Source organism: Oncorhynchus clarkii, chromosome 5, assembly GCF_045791955.1.
Source record: "Oncorhynchus clarkii lewisi isolate Uvic-CL-2024 chromosome 5, UVic_Ocla_1.0, whole genome shotgun sequence".
Lineage (NCBI taxonomy): Eukaryota > Metazoa > Chordata > Actinopteri > Salmoniformes > Salmonidae > Oncorhynchus > Oncorhynchus clarkii.
The window spans coordinates 48,644,631-48,661,026 of record NC_092151.1 but is presented as its reverse complement, the minus strand read 5'-3'; the positions used below and the strand labels follow the sequence as shown (position 1 = coordinate 48,661,026).

General features: G+C 41.2%; 1 protein-coding gene across 1 annotated transcript in view; it reads left to right on the top strand.

The window, feature by feature from the left end:
• Positions 1-16,396, top strand: part of LOC139409704 (collagen, type XXVII, alpha 1a) — a 272,027-nt gene that overhangs the window by 244,014 nt on the left and 11,617 nt on the right. Inside the window, exons 47-59 of the mRNA XM_071155105.1 lie at positions 644-751; positions 5,218-5,325; positions 5,620-5,727; positions 5,904-5,957; positions 6,892-6,954; positions 8,291-8,344; positions 8,438-8,473; positions 9,821-9,838; positions 9,964-9,990; positions 12,939-12,965; positions 13,165-13,221; positions 13,341-13,509; positions 13,621-13,730. Coding sequence (XP_071011206.1) covers positions 644-751; positions 5,218-5,325; positions 5,620-5,727; positions 5,904-5,957; positions 6,892-6,954; positions 8,291-8,344; positions 8,438-8,473; positions 9,821-9,838; positions 9,964-9,990; positions 12,939-12,965; positions 13,165-13,221; positions 13,341-13,509; positions 13,621-13,730 — 939 coding nt within the window. The remainder of the gene's footprint in view (positions 1-643; positions 752-5,217; positions 5,326-5,619; positions 5,728-5,903; positions 5,958-6,891; positions 6,955-8,290; positions 8,345-8,437; positions 8,474-9,820; positions 9,839-9,963; positions 9,991-12,938; positions 12,966-13,164; positions 13,222-13,340; positions 13,510-13,620; positions 13,731-16,396) is intronic.

Below are 16,396 nucleotides of genomic sequence, written 5' to 3'. Positions count from 1 at the left end.
CAAACCTGACTCTGTTACACCAGCTCTGCCAGGAGGAATGGGCCAAAATTCACTCAACTTATTGTGGGAAGCTTGTGGAAGGCTACCTGAAATGTTTGACCCAAGTTAAACAATTTAAAGGCAATGCTACCAAATACTAATTCATGTGTATGTAAACTTCTGACCCACTGGGAATATGATGAAAGAAATAAAGCTGAAATAAATAATTCTCTCTAATATTATTCAGACATTTCACATTCTTAAAATAAAGTGATGATCCTAACTGACCTAAGACAGGGAATTTTTACTAGGATTAAATGTAAGGAATTGTGAAAAACTGAGGAAGTGATTTTGGCTAAGGTGTATGTAAACTTCTGACTTCAACTGTATATAGCACAGCCACACAACTACTATATATTCGTTCGTATCATGCATATTTTAAATTTTTTTAATATTATTTTTAATATGGACTTCACACATGTTTAATTTGTACAGTTCTTTATTAAAAATAAAAAAAATCACATTTGATTGTACAAAACCTTGCAGTGCTGTACTTAACCTGGTTACATTAATAGTCGGCCATACTTTCACACATTTGGTGCTGATGGCTCATTCTCCCTTTTTCTTTATCCTTCTTGCTTATTTTGTCTTTCTTCTTCCTCAGGGTGTGGTTGGTCTCCATGGCCCGAGAGGCATGGTGGGGCGAGAGGGGCTGGAGGGCGTGCCAGGCGTAGACGGAGTCTCAGGGAAGGATGGGTCCAAAGGCATGCCAGTGAGTAGAGCGTGTGGAGCGTGTGGAGAGAGAGTTTTGGACAGTAATTGTGGTCAGTAGTTGTGTGCTCAATAGTTGTGTGGTTGTGGTCAGTAGTTGTGAGGTTTAGTAGTTTTGTGGTCACTATTTGTGTGGTTGTGGTCAGTAGTTGTGTGGTTAGAAGTTGTGGTCAGGAGTTGTTGTCAGTAGTTGTGTGGTCAGTTGCTGTGCGGTTGTGGCAAGTAGATTTCTTTCTCAGTAGTCATGTGGTCAATAATTGTGTTGTGTGATCAGTTGGTGTGTGGTTGTTGTCAGTAATTGTCTTTCTCAGTAGTTGTGTGGTCAGTAGTTGTGTTATTGTGGTCAATAGTTGTGTGGTTAAGGTCAGTAGTTGTGGTCAGTAGTTGTGGTTAGGTGTTGTGTTGTGTTCAGTAGTTGTATGGTTCAGTAGTTTTGTGGTAAGTAGGTTTAGTCAGTAGTTGGGTGGTCAGTTGTGTGGTTGTGGTGAGTAGTTGTCTTTCTCAATAGTTGTGTGGTCAGTAGTTGTGTGATCAGTTGGTGTGTGGTTGTTGTCAGTAGTTGTGTGCTCAGTAGCTGTGGTCAGTAGGTGTGTTGTGGTCAGTAGCTGTGGTCAGGTGTTGTGGTCAGTAGTTGTATGGTTTAGTAGTTTTGTGGTAATTAGGTTTAGTCAGTAGTTGTGTGGTTAGTTTTGTGGTTGTGGGGGTTAGTTGTCTTTCTCAGTAGTTGTGTGGTCAGTTGGTGTGTGGTTGTTGTCAGTAGTTTTGTGGTCAGTAGGTATGTTGTGGTCAGTAGGTGTGTTGTGGTCAGTAGTTGTATGGTTCAGTAGTTTTGTGTTAGTAGGTTTAGTCAGTAGTTGTGTGGTTATCAAAATCAAATAAAATGTTATTGGTCACATACACATGGTTATGTGATGTTAATGCCAGTGTAGCAAAATGCTTGTGCAGTGCAGTAATATCTAAACAGTAATCTAACAATTCCACAACAACTACCTAATACACACAAATCTAAAGGGATGGAATAAGAATATGTACTTTCAAATATATGGATGACCGATGGCCGAGTGGCATAGGCAAGATGCAATAGATGTTATAAGATACAGTATATACATATGAGATGAGTAATGTAAGATATGTAAACATTATTAAAGTCGCATTATTTAAAGTGACTAGTGATCAATGTTTTAAAGTGGCCAATGATTTGAGTCTGTATGTAGGCAGGAGCCTCTCTGTGTTAGTGATGGCTGTTCAACAGTCTGATGTCCTTGAGATAGTAGCTGTTTTTCAGTCTCTCGGTCCCAGCTTTGATGCACCTGTTTTGACCTCGCCTCCTGGATGGTAGCGGGATGAACAGGCAGTGGCTCGGGTGGTTGTTGTCCTTGATGATCTTTTTGGCCTTCCTGTGACATTGGGTGCTGTAGGTGTCTTGGAGGGCAGATAGTTTGCCCCCAGTGATGAGTTGTGCAGACCGCACCACCCTCTGGAGAGCCTTGTGGATGAGGGCGGTGCAGTTGCCATACCAGGCAGTGATACAGCCCAACAGGATGCTCTCAATTGTGCATCTGTAAAAGTTTGTCAGGGTTTTAGGTGACAAGACACATTTCTTCAGCCTGTGCAGTCGTATGTGTATACTAACTGCCTGTGTATATTGGTTTCTAGCTTCCCTGAAAAGTTGCATATCACGGGGGCTGTTCGATGCTAATGCAGAACTCCATAGGATGTTTTTGTGTTGGTTAAGGGCAGTCAGGTCTGGAGAGAACCTATAAGATAAGATATATCTGCTCCTGGTTCTAAATTTCTTGAATGGGGCATGCTTATTTAAGATGGTGAAGAAGCCATTTAAAAAAATAACCAGGCATCCTCTACTGACGGGATGAGATCAATATCCTTCCAGGATACCCCGGCCAGGTCGATTAGAAAGGCCTGCTCGCTGAAGTGTTTCAGGGAGCGTTTGACAGTGATGAGTGGGGGTCGTTTGACCGCTGACCCATTACGGATGCAGGCAATGAGGCAGTGATCACTGAGATCTTGATCAGAGGTGTATTTAGAGGGCAAGTTGAGCATATCATTAGTAAAGATTGAAAAAAGTTCTACCTGGAATATGTTTGAGAGACTTCCATTAAAGATCACCCTCTGTGTTCCATAATATAGCAGGGGGTGTAAAGCCAAAACACATACGTTTTTCCATCAGCAGACTATGATGGATGATGTCAAAAGCCGCATTGTCTAACAAAACAGCTCCCATAATCTTTTTATCGTAATTGTCTCTCAGCCAATCATCAGCCATTTGTGTAAGTGCTGTGCTTGTCGAATGTCCTTCCCTATAAGCGTGCTGAAAGTCTGTTGTCAATTTGTTTACTGTAAAATAGCATTGTATCTGGTCAAACACCATTTTCTTTCAGAAGTTATCCAAAGGGTTGGTTACAGGCTGATTGGTCAGCTATTTCAGTCAGCCAGTAGAGAGGGCTTTAATATTCTTGGGCAGTGGAATTATCCAACACAAAAAAAATGAATGCATCATGCAACAATTTCTCAGATTTTGCTGAGTTACAGTTCATATAAGGAAATCAGTCAATTTCAATAAATACATTAGGCCCTAATTTATGGATTTCACATGACTGGGCAAGGGTGAAGCCAGTGGTGGGCCTGGGAGGGCATAGGCCCACCTACTTGGGAGCCAGGCTGACCCACTGGGAAGCCAGGCCCAGCCAATCGGAATGAGTTTTTCCCCCCAAAAGGGCTTTATTACAGACAGAAAAAACCCTCTGCACCCCCCTTTTTGCGCATATGGAACATTTCTGCAATCTTTTATTTCAGCTCATGAAACATGGGATCAGCACTTTACATGTTGCGTTTATATTTTTTGTTCAGTGTAATTTTGCTACGCTCCAGGTCTGAGGGCACACACTTTCTAGTAGGCTTAGATTGAAAATATGGCAAATATGAATGGCAATATCGTCTGCTATTATCCTCAGTAGTTGTCAGACTCCAGTGCTTTGTCGGACGAGCTAAATGCCTTTTATGCTCGCTTCAAGGCACGCATTACACTGAACCATGCATGAGAGCACCAGCTGTATGATCACGCTCTCCCTAGCCGATGTAAGAACTTTAAACAGGTTAACATTGATAAGGCCTTGGGGACAGACAGATTACCAAGATGCATACTCAGAGCATGTGCTGACCAGTTGGCAAGTATCTTCACCGACATTTTCAACCTCCTCCTGACTCAATCTGTAATCCCCACGTTTCAAGCAGACCACCGTAGTACCTGTGCCCAAGAATGCCAACGTAACCTGTCTAAATTACTATTGCCCTGTAGCACTCACATCTGTAGCCATGAAACGCTTTGAAAGGCTGGTCATGGCTCACATCAACACCACCATCCCAGACAACCTGGACCCACTCAAATGTGCATACCGCCCCACAGATCCACAGATGACACAATCTCTATTGCACTCCAAAATGCCCTTTCGCATCTGGACAAAAGGAAAATCAGCTTTCAACACCATAGTGCCCACAAAGCTCATCACTTAAGCTAAGGACCCTGGGACTAAACACCTCCCTCTGCAACTGGATTCTGGACTTCCTGAGGGGGCACCCACAGGTGGTAAGGGCAGGCAACAACACATCTGTATCGCTGATCCTCAACACAGGGGCCCCTCAGGGGTGCGTGCTTAGTCTCCTCCTGTACTCCTTGTTCACCAATGACTGCATGGCCAAGAACGACTCCAACACCATCATTAGGTTTGCTGACGACACAACAGTTGAGCCAGCCTATGGGAGGAGGTCTGAGACCTAGCAGTTTTGTTCCAGGACAACAACCACTCCCTCAATGTGAGCAAGACAAAGGAGATGATCATGGACTACTGGAAAAGGAGTCAAACAGGCCCCCATTAACATCGACGGGGCTGTAGTGGAGCGGGTTGAGAGTGTTCCTTAGTGTCCACATCACCAACAAACTATCATGGTCCAAACACACCAAGACAGTCATGAAGAGGGCACAACAGCACCTTTTCCCCCAAAGGAGACTGAAAAGATTTGGCATGGGTCCCCAGATCTTCAAATAGTTCTACAGCTGCACCATCGACAGCATCCTGACTGTTAGCTTCACCGCCTGGTATGGTAACTGCTACAGAGGGTAGTGCACACGGCCCAGTACATCGCTGGGGCCAAGCTTCCTGCCATCCAGGACCGATACAGTAGGCGGTGTCAGAGGAAAGTCCGTAAAATTGTCAGAGACTCCAGTCACCCAAGTTATAGACAGTTTTCTCTGCTACCGCATGGCAAGGCCGTTATTGTAAATAAGATTTTGTTCTTAACCGACTTGCCAACTTAAATAAAAGTTAAATATAAAAAAGCTGGGGCTCATGCTTCGCATTCTTCACAATAAGAATACCCAATGAATAATAATGATAAACAGGACAATACAGTACAAAAAAATAGACTCTCTCTCTCTCTCTCTCTCTGTAGGGCGAGCATGGTGACGATGGTGAGTTCGGTCTCCCTGGCAAAGCTGGTTACCGTGGAAAAGTCGGCGGGCTGGGACTGCCGGGTGATATGGGAACCTTCGGACCAAAGGTACTGTAAGAGAGATGGAAATTGTGTAGTTGAGTATGGAGGAAGGGTTTTCATCAGGGTGTAAACATAGGCCAAGGATAATTGAATGACAATTCCAATTCAATAATTGTAAAATCGTCATTAAATCCTTTTCGAGTCATCCCCTGAATTGACTGAATTAAAATGTAATTAAGCTCAACTTAAAGAATGTCTCAATTCTAGAAACATTTATGGAACGTTATTGTAGAGTAATAGGCACCTACTCCATACTACTATTATTCATGTCAGTTGGCTCTATGTGATTTCTTCTCCCAGGGTGAAAGGGGCCTCCCAGGACAGACAGGACCCTCAGGGAAGAGAGGCTTTAAGGGTGGGATGGGACTGCCAGGGCCACAGGGGGACCAAGGGCCCAAAGGACAACCTGTAAGTTTCAGCCAACTAACCACATGTATATAGATCAATATTGACATTGATGATACTGGTAATGCTCACAAAGCTGTATTAGCTTACTTCTGTTTTCTGATGAAGGTCTATTGATGGACGTTGTTTACCCCCATTGTTGGGGCCACATCCTAACTGCTGTGTCTGATCTGTTCCAGGGTGATACAGGAGAACCAGGTTTTCCAGGGATACTGGGTGTGTTTGGACCAACAGTGAGTTCATAAACACATGCACATGTCAGGCAGCCAAGGGGTAATGTAGCCGAACTATGTAATGTAGCCAAACTACACCACCTACTGCATGTGTGTATATATATATATATATATATATATATATATATATATATATATATATATATATATATACAAGAAATGCACAAAAAAAAGTCCTTAATAATGTTCATTTAGTTAGCAAAAAACAGTGTCCTTCCACCGCCAGTAGATGGCGACCTCGTACCACACAGCCCAGTTCAGATCTTAAGATGGCTAGGTGGGACAACCACATAAAGTGAGCTCCAAAAGTCTTGGGACAGTGACAAATGTTTTTGTTGCTTTGGTTGTGCACTTAGGATTTGAAATGATACATTGATTGAGGTTAAAGTACAGACTGTCATCTTTAATTTGAGGGTATTTTCACCCTTATCTGGTGAACCATTTAGAAATTACAGCACTTCTTGTACATATTCCCCCCATTTTAGGGGACCAAAGTATTGGGACAAATTCACATATATGTGTATTAAAGTAGTCAGACGTTTAGTATTTGTATTTGTATTCAGCAGCTACTCTTCCTTGGGTCCAGCAAAATTAAGGCAGTTATACATTTTAAAAACATTACAATACATTCATAACAGAATTCACAACATTAAGTGTATGCCCTCAGGCCTCTACTACCACATATCTAGAACACAAAATCAATGTGTACATGTGTGTATGTTATCGTGTGTTTGTATTAAGTCCCATAGCCCAGATTATTTTGTGCCCAATAGAAATGAATGGTGAAGGATTCAATAATCTTAGCTAGACAAGGAAGCCTTGAAATGGGGTGATAGTTAAAAATCACTACAATACTTTAAATGGGGGGGTGGAATACATGTGTTGCACATGAAGTTATACTGATTGTATAAATGTTTGTCATTGATGTTTCCAGGGGCCTCCAGGTGACTTGGGACCAAAAGGCATACAGGGACCAAAAGGGCCACAGGGCACAATGGTAAGTAGGGGCCTTTTGTAGACCAGTAATTTCCGGCATGCTAGCTCTACCAAACCTGGATTCAAGTAGTATTTGTTTTCTTTCAAATACTTTGAGGTTTGGTTTCCCGGACACAGCTCAAGCCTAGTCCTAGATGAAAAAGAACCCTGGAGGAAGAGTTTTTGAGTTTGCTTTTTAGTCTAGGACTAGGCTTAATCTGTTTGATTTAGCCTGCCTTAAGTGTCAGAGGGGCTGGGTTTGCACTTTTGGGACTATTCTGTGATGGGTTTATTGATTGCACACACAGGAGAAGGCTTTGTCTGAAACATCTGTGTGAAAAAGTATTTCCCTCGCTGCTGCTAGAGAAAATACATTAAAATAGCATAAAGAAGATATTGTACTATGTCTACATTGTGTGCGAACATACCCTCTTGAACACTTTATTAGTTACACCATGTACGAACACAGATTGTTTTCAAACCGATGTCAGTTAGCGCAATTGTATCTTGGTCTCTTTTGAAAGAAAAATAAGCCATTTGAACTGAGGTCAGGGACAGTATCCATAAAATATCTTATATTCTTAACAAAACTCTAAAATAGTGCTACACATTTTTACCAAGAAATGTAAATTCAGATACAATTCATAAAGTTGCCCGGAATATTAAAAACTATGTTTTGACTACAGTAGTAACACACCATTTTTTCAAAACTACTCTGGAGATGTTTAGCAAGTGCATATTTCAAGATATGGCATATGGTGGTATAGTGAGATACCTAATGGGCTGGACGATTCTCTTCATCTCACTGATCTTGAAAAAAATGTATGAAAATTGTGGAAATCAATCCACCATCATTAACACAATGGAAAAACAATATGATTTATTATTTAAATATTAAAATTCTCTGGGTGACCGAGAAACGAATTGGTACAATTTAAGGCCACATGGCAGATAATAATGCAGGCACTAGGGATGGGGTCTGGGCAGATGAGATGTTGAGATGTTGTCGTTTGTGTGCGTCTGAAAGTTGTTGTTCGTGTTTGTATTTGGTGCGATTGTTTTTTAAAAATGAAAATGCAATTAGCACATGCAGTTCTTCGTCTGTAGGGCTCAATTATGATTTAAATGGTTTTACTGTCTAGGTCCATTTTACTGTCTAGGTCCATTGTAAGATATCCAGACACAATGCATTCCCGACTGCCCCTGGAGTCTTAATCGTCTACACCAGTCTAAAAATGTGGGCACAATCAGAATGTGGACAAAATCAGGAACAAAGGACGCATGTTAGCACCAGATATAAACAGGGCTATAGATTGACGTGAACTCATCACTCTCTTCCTCTTTCCTTCCATTTCCAGGGCAGAGGTGGAATAATGGGTCCGATGGGGATTATTGGACCCGATGGAAGTCCAGTAAGTATTTTGCCCATATCAATTAAACAATATTTATTTAGGTATGGCTGATTGCTAGCCTTCATCATTCTGACTATACATGTATCTCCTCAGGGCCCTAAAGGAGACAAGGGGAGCCGTGGAGAGATGGTAAGTAACTACTATACCTACTCTGGAATCCAAGGTCAATTTTAGTATTATTTCACTTCACTGATTCAGTCTGCTCCAATAACGACACATTTGGTCCTTTTCTGAGGGCAGCCCTCCTCTGGTGAGGGCCATTTGGGTCCTAATATGAGCTCATGGTATAGGCCCAACCTTATGAAAATTGATCCGTTTTAACAGATTAGCATTGTATTCAAAAATCAACATAGTAGTTACTGTGTAAGATACTTTTATAATGTCACATGTACTTACTCAAGCCTTTATTAAGACTACTGAAATGGCCGTGTACAATCTGGAATGACACTCTCAGTAACAGCTGTACAAAATAACTAAACGCAAACCACGCCCCAAAATATTCTAATGCGCCCCTGCCGGTACATTATCAAGTAGAACAGAATAAAACACTCACCCCATCTAACACATTAGGGACCAGTGTGGGCTTCCCCATTTGGCCCATGCTATGTTAGCCACCTAATAATTGGCCCAGCATGTGCTAGCACATGTTAAGCTGGTGTGGGCTAGCCTGTGCTGGACTGCTGTTGGCCAGCCCATGTTAGGCTGGTGGAGCTAGTCCATGCCCACAGAATATCCAACAAGGCCAATGTGGTCATGTTTTCTAGGTATTGTCCACTTGCAGCTCTGTAGTCTTTTTAAAGGCTTATATAAGCGCATGAGACAGTCAAAAAGCTATTTTTAATATCAAATGTTGTTGAGTCAACATTTTCCTTACAATATCTAATTGTTTTTCTCAGCATGTTGTAAAACAAAGAAAGGAAAAATAATCTAGAATGTTTAAACAGGCATTATACAGCATTCTTGTCACTTAAAAAATAACATTTTCCTACTAGACCCCTATAATGTGGAATAATCTTCAAGTAATGTTTCATTTGGATGTGTCTCTGGGTCAGTTTAGGAGAAAGGCTAGGGATTTTTATATTTATAAATGTGTTTGTTTTGTTTGATTGTGTATATAATATTTGCTCTTTAATTCATCTCAATGTGTTTAAAAGTGTTTAAAGAGAAGTGTATCAAAAGGGCTGTAGTGGCACCCTAAAAAAAGCTAATGTGTACCATTTCTGTAGGTGCACATTTATACCTGTGAGAAAGGTGCTATTTCGTCACCCATGAGGTACACAATTGCCTCTTTGCAAATACAACCTATAAGGGTAATATGATATACCGCTGACTAAAGGTATAATATTTACGTACCTTACAGGGTACCACCTCAGTGACAAGTAGGGTACCCCAGTGACAACTACTGTAGGTACCTTTTTTTCCAGAGTGTACCCAGAATTTACGTATTTTTTCTCTTTCCCTCTTGCTCATCAACAGGGATTACAAGGACCAAAGGTATGTGTTTGCAGTGCAGGATGTTTTAAATAATGAAGCTGATTTAAAAACCCTCCAATGTTAGGCTTAAAAAATGCATTTATAACTACCGGATTGAGATGTTTTGTGATTTTGTTGTTTCACAGGGGCTTCCAGGACCCCCGGGACCTCCAGTAAGTCTTCACCTTCCTAACTCAATCTAGCATACTTTGTTAGTGTGTTAGCCAACTTAGGTTAACACTTTACTTGACACCCAGCGTCATAGCACGTTATAACCATGTCATAACAGCTGACATAACTTGTCATAAACTGTTATAATATGGTCATAACACTGTCATGACACATATGTTTACACCTGTTGTGACATTGTGTTATTTTATGGCTGGTTATGACACCTACATAAGAGTGTAACAACCCACGAAACCTACCACATAGTTATTTTATGGCTGGTTATGACACCTACATAAGAGTGTAAAAACCTACCACATCGTTATTTTATGGCTGGTTATGACACCTACATAACAATGTAAAAACCTACCATGGTAGTTATTTTATGGCTGATTATGACACCTACATATGAGTGTAAAAACCCACAACCTACCACGGTAGTTATTTTATGGCTGGTTATGACACCTACATAAGAGTGTACCCACAACCTACCACGTAGTTTCTTTTATGGCTAGTTATTATAACAACATTAGCGTCAATACCCACAACCTGCACACAAGGAAAAACAGTCAATTACACCGTAGCCTATGTGTCAACAGTGCATTTTTGGGAAATTGACCATATTAAACTATCATTGTAATTGCACACACATTGATGTCAGACATGCACCTACCCCAATGCTCAGTTGCTGATGACTGGGATGAATGCAGGATCAGATTTCAGGAGCAGGACACCCTCTTTGTGACTGATGACTGATATAAGGGCATGTACAAGATAGGCCTGTCTGGCTTATATGATTATGGTGGTCATCATGTTTATAGACAGTGCCATAAAGTGTATTTTCTTAGTTCAAGTATACAAGATGGCCATAATGCTTCATGACATTGTCAGAAAGCTTATTTTCTACAAGTTATTTAAAATATGCTGAAAAAAATGACGTTAAAAAATTACAACAACAAAGTTTCAAACAAAAGGAAAGTTATTGGCAGGGAAATAAAGAATTTGAATAAATGTGGGTTTTGACACTTATGTAGCTGTCATAACCAGTCATAAAATAATGCAATATATGTCACAACAGGTGTAAATATATATATTTTTTCTTTATTTTATTTAACCTTTATTTAACTAGGCAAGTCAGTTATCAACAAATTCTTATTTACAATGAATGCCTACCCAGGCCAAACCCTAACCCAGACGATGCTGTGCCAATTGTGCGCCGCACTATGGCACTCCTAATCACAGCGGGTTGTGATACAGCCTGGAATCAAACCAGGCAATGTTATGGCTATATTATGACAGTTTATGATATGTTATGTCAGCTGTTGTAACTTTGTCTGTGTATTAATTATGAATCCCCACTCTTCTTGGGGTTCTGCAAAATTAAGGCAGTTATACATTTTTAAATATTACAATACATTCATAACATATTTCACAACACATTAAGTGTGTGCCCTCAGGCCCCTACTCTACTACCACATGTATACAAAACCAAATCCATATGTACGTGTGTATAGCGCGTATGTTATCATGTGTTTGTATGCATGTGTCTGTTGCTTCATAGTTCCCGCTGTTCCATAAGGTGTATTTTTATGTTTTTTAAATCTAATTTTACTGCTTGCATGAGTTACAATATGTGGAATAGAGTTCCATGTAGTCATGGCTCTATGTAGTACTGTGCGCCTCCCATAGTTTGTTAAGTACTTGGGGACTGTGAAGAGACCTCTGGTGGCATGTCTTGTGGGGTATGCATGGGTATCTCAGCTGTGTGACAGTAGTTCAAACAGACAGCTCGGTGCATTCAACATGTCAATACTTCTCACAAATACAAGTAGTGATGAAGTCAAGCTCTCCTCCACTTTGAGCCTGTTCTGAGCCAATTGCAATTTTCCTAAGTCACATTGTGACACTTGACCACATGACTGTAGTCATGTGTACCTGGTAGGTAGTACCTGCCTTGCTGATAGTGCTGTTAGTGCTGTTAAGAATGCAGAGCAGCACTTTATTATAGACAGACTTCTCCCCATCCTAGCTTCTGTTGTATCAATATGTTTTGACCGTGACAGTTTACAATCCATGGTTACTCCAAGCAGTTTAGTCATTATTTAAAGCCAGTGGCATGTCATTAATACAATTTGAAAAAAGTGGCATAGACAGCTGCCCTGGGAAATTCCTGATTCTACCTGGATTTTGTTTGAGAGGTTTCCATTAAAGAACACCTTCTGTGTTCAGTTAGACACGTAACTCTTTATCCACAATATAGCAGGGGGTATAAAGCCATAACACATATGTTTTTCCAGCAACAGACTATGATGACTTTGGATAATGTCAAAAGCCGCACTGAAGTCTAACAAAACAGCCCCTACAATCTTTTTATCCTCAATTTCTCTCAGCCAATCATTTGTCACTTGTGTAATGTCCTTCCCTATAAGTGTAAAGTCTGTTGTCAATGTGTTTACTGTAAAATAGCATGGTATCTGGTCAAACACCATTTTTTCCAAATTTTACTAATGGTTGGTGACAGGCTGATTGGTCGGCTATTCAAGGCAGGTGCACCAGGAACGATTCTTCATCTTTTTTTCTGGTCCCACCACGCATCCAATTACTCTCACCTGGAGTCTAACAATATTTTGACATGGTTATGTAACGTGTTACCCTAATTTTCTCTCAAATTCAATTTTGAAGGGCTCCAGTTTTTCATTTCAACAGCTTAGTTCACAGTGCATTCTCAAAACTCCCTGCTCTTAGCATGTTGGAAAGTAGCATCGCGAACCCAACTTCCAAACGAAGAATTCCGATGGGCCTCATCAAGGACTACATTGCAAGATTAGTCCTATATAAGGGCAAATTTCTTGATAGTTCCTGCAATCGAACTGTGATGGAGCATACTTCATCTGTGTTACTTTAGGTGATCTGTAGCGTTATTTCTCCTGACTGGTTGTTCCATTTTCTCTAGGGTCCTCCTGGTGTCCCTCTGTCATTTGTAAGTTATTGTCTCTTCAATACACTAAGTACACTAGACCTTTCACCAAAACATTAGCTACTGTGACTATGGCCATCATCAACTATGTGACTATTGACTATGGCCATCACTACAGTACCAAACACGTTGTGTTCCTATACAGTACGTCCTATGAAAGTGTAATGTTACATTATGTTGTCTGTGCCGTTTTCTTATTCAGAAACAGGACGGTTCCCTTCAGGTGTTTGAGTCTATAAACACCCCACTTAGGACTGAGGTCAGTACCCTCAATAAGCTGTGAACATATCCATTTATTCTCATGTATAGTCATCCATTCATGTTTTTTGATTTACTGTAGACTGCTACAAATGAATTTCTCTATCTATCTCTGTGCAGAATTGGCTACTTATGGACCTGCCTATGCTAGACCATGTTACAGAGATCATTAAGACCCTCCACTACCTTAGTAACCTAATCCAGAGCCTGAAAAATCCACTGGGCACCAGCGATAACCCCGCCCGCATTTGCAGGGACCTCCACAGCTGTGAACAGAAAATGAGCGATGGTGAGAGGACAGATGTGTGTGTGCTTGCATGCATGTACTGTATGTGCACACAAGAGGGAGAAGAAGAATGGGAAAGAGTGTGTTTAGTAACTGACTATTTTCTCTCCCTAGGCACTTATTGGATTGACCCAAACCTGGGCTACTCCTCAGATACAATAGAGGTCACCTGTAACTTCACAGGTGGAGGGCAGACCTGCCTAAAACCTGTAACGGTGTCCAAGGTACTGCAGACATCACCGGTCATACATCACCAGTCATACTACAACCAGTCACACTGAATATATGATACCACAGTATTTCATGAATAGTAGCTAGGTTTCCATTCAATTGGCAAAAGAGTTTCAAATCAAATGTTATTTGTCAAATGCCCGAATACAACCTTACCATGAAATGCGGTCAGATGCCGAGCAGTTGCCATACCAAGCGGTGATGCAACCATGCTCTCGATGGTGCAGCTGTAGAAATGTTTGAGGATCTGAGGACCCATGCCAAATCTTCAGTCTCCTGAGGGGGAATAGGCGTTGTCGTGCTCTCTTCATGACTGTCTTGGTGTGTTTGGACCATGATCGTGTGTTAGAGATGTGGACACCAAGGAACTTGAAGCTCTCGACCCGCTCCACGACAGGTGTCGATGTGAATGTGGGCATGCTCGGTCCTCCTTTTCCTGTAGTCCACGATAAGCTCCTTTGTCTTTCTCACGTTGAGGGAGAGGTTGTTGTCCTGGCACCACACTGCCAGGTCTCTGACTTCCTCCCATTCGGCTGTCTCATCGTTGTTGGTGATCAGGCCACTGTTGTGTCATCAGCAAACTTGATGATGATGTTGGAGTCATGTTTGGCCACGCAGTCGAGGGTGAACAGGGAGTACAGAAGGGGACTAATCACACACCCCTGCTGAGGGCCCCCCATGTGGAGGATAAGCGTGGCTGATGTGTTGTTGCCTACCGTTATCACCTGGGGGAAGCCTCAAAGTCCAACATCCAGTTGCAGAGGGAGGTGTTTAGTCCCAGTGTCCTTAGCTTAGTGATGAGCTTTGAGTACACGATAGTGTTATACGCTGATCAACGAACAGCATTGTCACGTACAGTCGGAAGTTTACATACACCTTAGCCAACTACATTTAAATTCTGTTTTTCACAATTCCTGACATTTAATTTCAGTAAAAATTCCCTGTCTTAGGTCATTTAGGATAACCACTTTATTTAAATAATGTGAAATGTCAGAATAATAGTAGAGTGATTTATTTCAGGTTTTATTTATTTCATCACATTCCCAGTGGGTCAGAAGTTTACATACACTTAATTAGTATTTGGTAGCATTGACTTTAAATTGTTTAATTTCGGTCAAAGTTTTGGATAGCCTTCAATAAGCTTCCCACAATAAGTTGGGTGAATTTTGGCCCATTCCTCCTGACAGAGCTGGTGTAACTGAGTCAGGTTTGCAGGCCTCCTTGCTCGCACACGCTTTTTCAGTTTTGCCCACAAATTCTATATGGGATTGAGGTCAGGGCTTTGTGATGGCCACTCCAATACCTTGACTTTGATGTCCTTCAGCCATTTTGCCACAACTTTGGAAGTATGCTTAAGGTCATTGTCCATTTGGAAAACCCAAGCTTTAACTGATGTCTTGAGATGTTGCTTCTAAATAGCCACATATTTTCCAGCTTCATGATGTCATCTATTTTGATGTGCGCCGATCCCTCCTGCAGCAAAGCACACCCACAATATGATGCTGCCACCCCCGCGCTTCACGGTTGTGATGGTGTTCTTCGGCTTGCAAGCCTCCCCCTTTTTCCTCCAAACATAACGATGGTCATTATGGCCAAACATTTCTATTTTTGTTTCATCAGACCAGAGGATATTTCTCCCAAAAATACGATCCTTGTCCCCATGTGCAGTTGCAAACCATAGTCTGGCTTTTTTTATGGTGGTTTTGGAGCAGTGGCTTCTTCCTTGCAGAGTGGCCTTTCAGGTTATGTCGATATAGGACTCGTTTAGCTGTGGATATAGAAGCGTTTGTACCAGTTTCCTCCAGCAACTTCATAAGGTCCTTTGCTGTTGTTCTGGGATTGATTTGCACTTTTCGCACCAAAGTATGCTCATCTCTAGGAGACAGAACACGTCTCCTTCCTGAGCGGTTTGACGGCTGCGTGGTCCCATGGTGTTTATACTTGCGTACTATTGTTTTTACAGATGAACTTGGCACTTTCAGGCATTTGGAAATTGCTCCCATGGATGAACCAGACTTGTGGAGGTCTACAATTCTTTTTTCTGAGGTCTTGGCTGATTTCTTTTGATTTTCTCATGATGTCAAGCAAAGAGGCACTGAGTTTGAAGTTAAGGCCTTGAAATACATCCACATCCAATTGACTCAAATGATGTCAATTAGCCTATTATCAGAAGTTTCTAAAGCCAAGACATAATTTTCTGGAATTTTCCAAGCTGTTTAAAGGCACGGCCAACTTAGTGTATGTAAACTTCTGACCCACTGGAATTGTGATACAGTGAAATAATCTGTCTGTGAACAATTGTTGGAAAAATGACTTGTGTCATGCACAAAGTAGATGTCCTAACTGACTTGCCAAAACGATAGTTTGTTAACAAGAAATGTGTGGAGGGATTGCAAAATTAGTTTTAATGACTCCAACCTAAGCGTATGTAAACTTCTGACTTCAACTGTAGGTGTTCCTATTGTCCAGATGGGAAAGGGAATATTCTAAAATCTGCATGAAAAAAAATATGCACATTTTCCCAACAAATATGTTTCCATCAAATGTACTTGTTGCAGATTTTTTTTTTTAAGTTGTGCTTAGCTAAATGGGTTTCCGTCGCATTTTCAACTCTACTGATGGTTTTAATAAAAAATATATGTTGAGTCATACAGTACCA